Genomic DNA, 304 nt, shown 5'->3' on the forward strand with positions numbered 1-304 from the left:
GTCGCCGCTGCGGGGACAGCTGGTCGGGGACCCTGTGGCCCTCAAGATGCTGGAATCCACTGGCTGGGTGAGGAGGGGGCTGTGGGTCCGGAACCCTGCCGGGACGGGGGGTGTAGGATCCTCTGCGGGGTGCGTGAGCTCGGCAGCGCTTTGGGGTCTCGGTTTCAGCGCCTGGAGATGACGGAGGAGGAGGAAGGGGAGCTCCCGGCGTCCCAGCAGTTCGGGATGAAGGTCTTGGCTGTGGTGAGACCTCCGCCGGAGGGGGAGCAGCCGCGGGCCAGGGGAAACCCCCCGGGGGGCGTCC

The 304-nt window shown here is 70.4% G+C and overlaps 1 protein-coding gene across 1 annotated transcript in view; it reads left to right on the forward strand.

The window, feature by feature from the left end:
* ATP13A2 (ATPase 13A2) overlaps positions 1-304 on the forward strand; it is a gene marked incomplete at both ends in the record, with an annotated part of 13,009 nt that overhangs the window by 6,452 nt on the left and 6,253 nt on the right. Inside the window, 2 exons of the mRNA XM_017732691.1 lie at positions 3-67; positions 169-282. Coding sequence (XP_017588180.1) covers positions 3-67; positions 169-282 — 179 coding nt within the window. The remainder of the gene's footprint in view (positions 1-2; positions 68-168; positions 283-304) is intronic.

The sequence above is a fragment of the Corvus brachyrhynchos genome, unplaced genomic scaffold (assembly GCF_000691975.1).
Source record: "Corvus brachyrhynchos isolate BGI_N302 unplaced genomic scaffold, ASM69197v1 scaffold215, whole genome shotgun sequence".
Lineage (NCBI taxonomy): Eukaryota > Metazoa > Chordata > Aves > Passeriformes > Corvidae > Corvus > Corvus brachyrhynchos.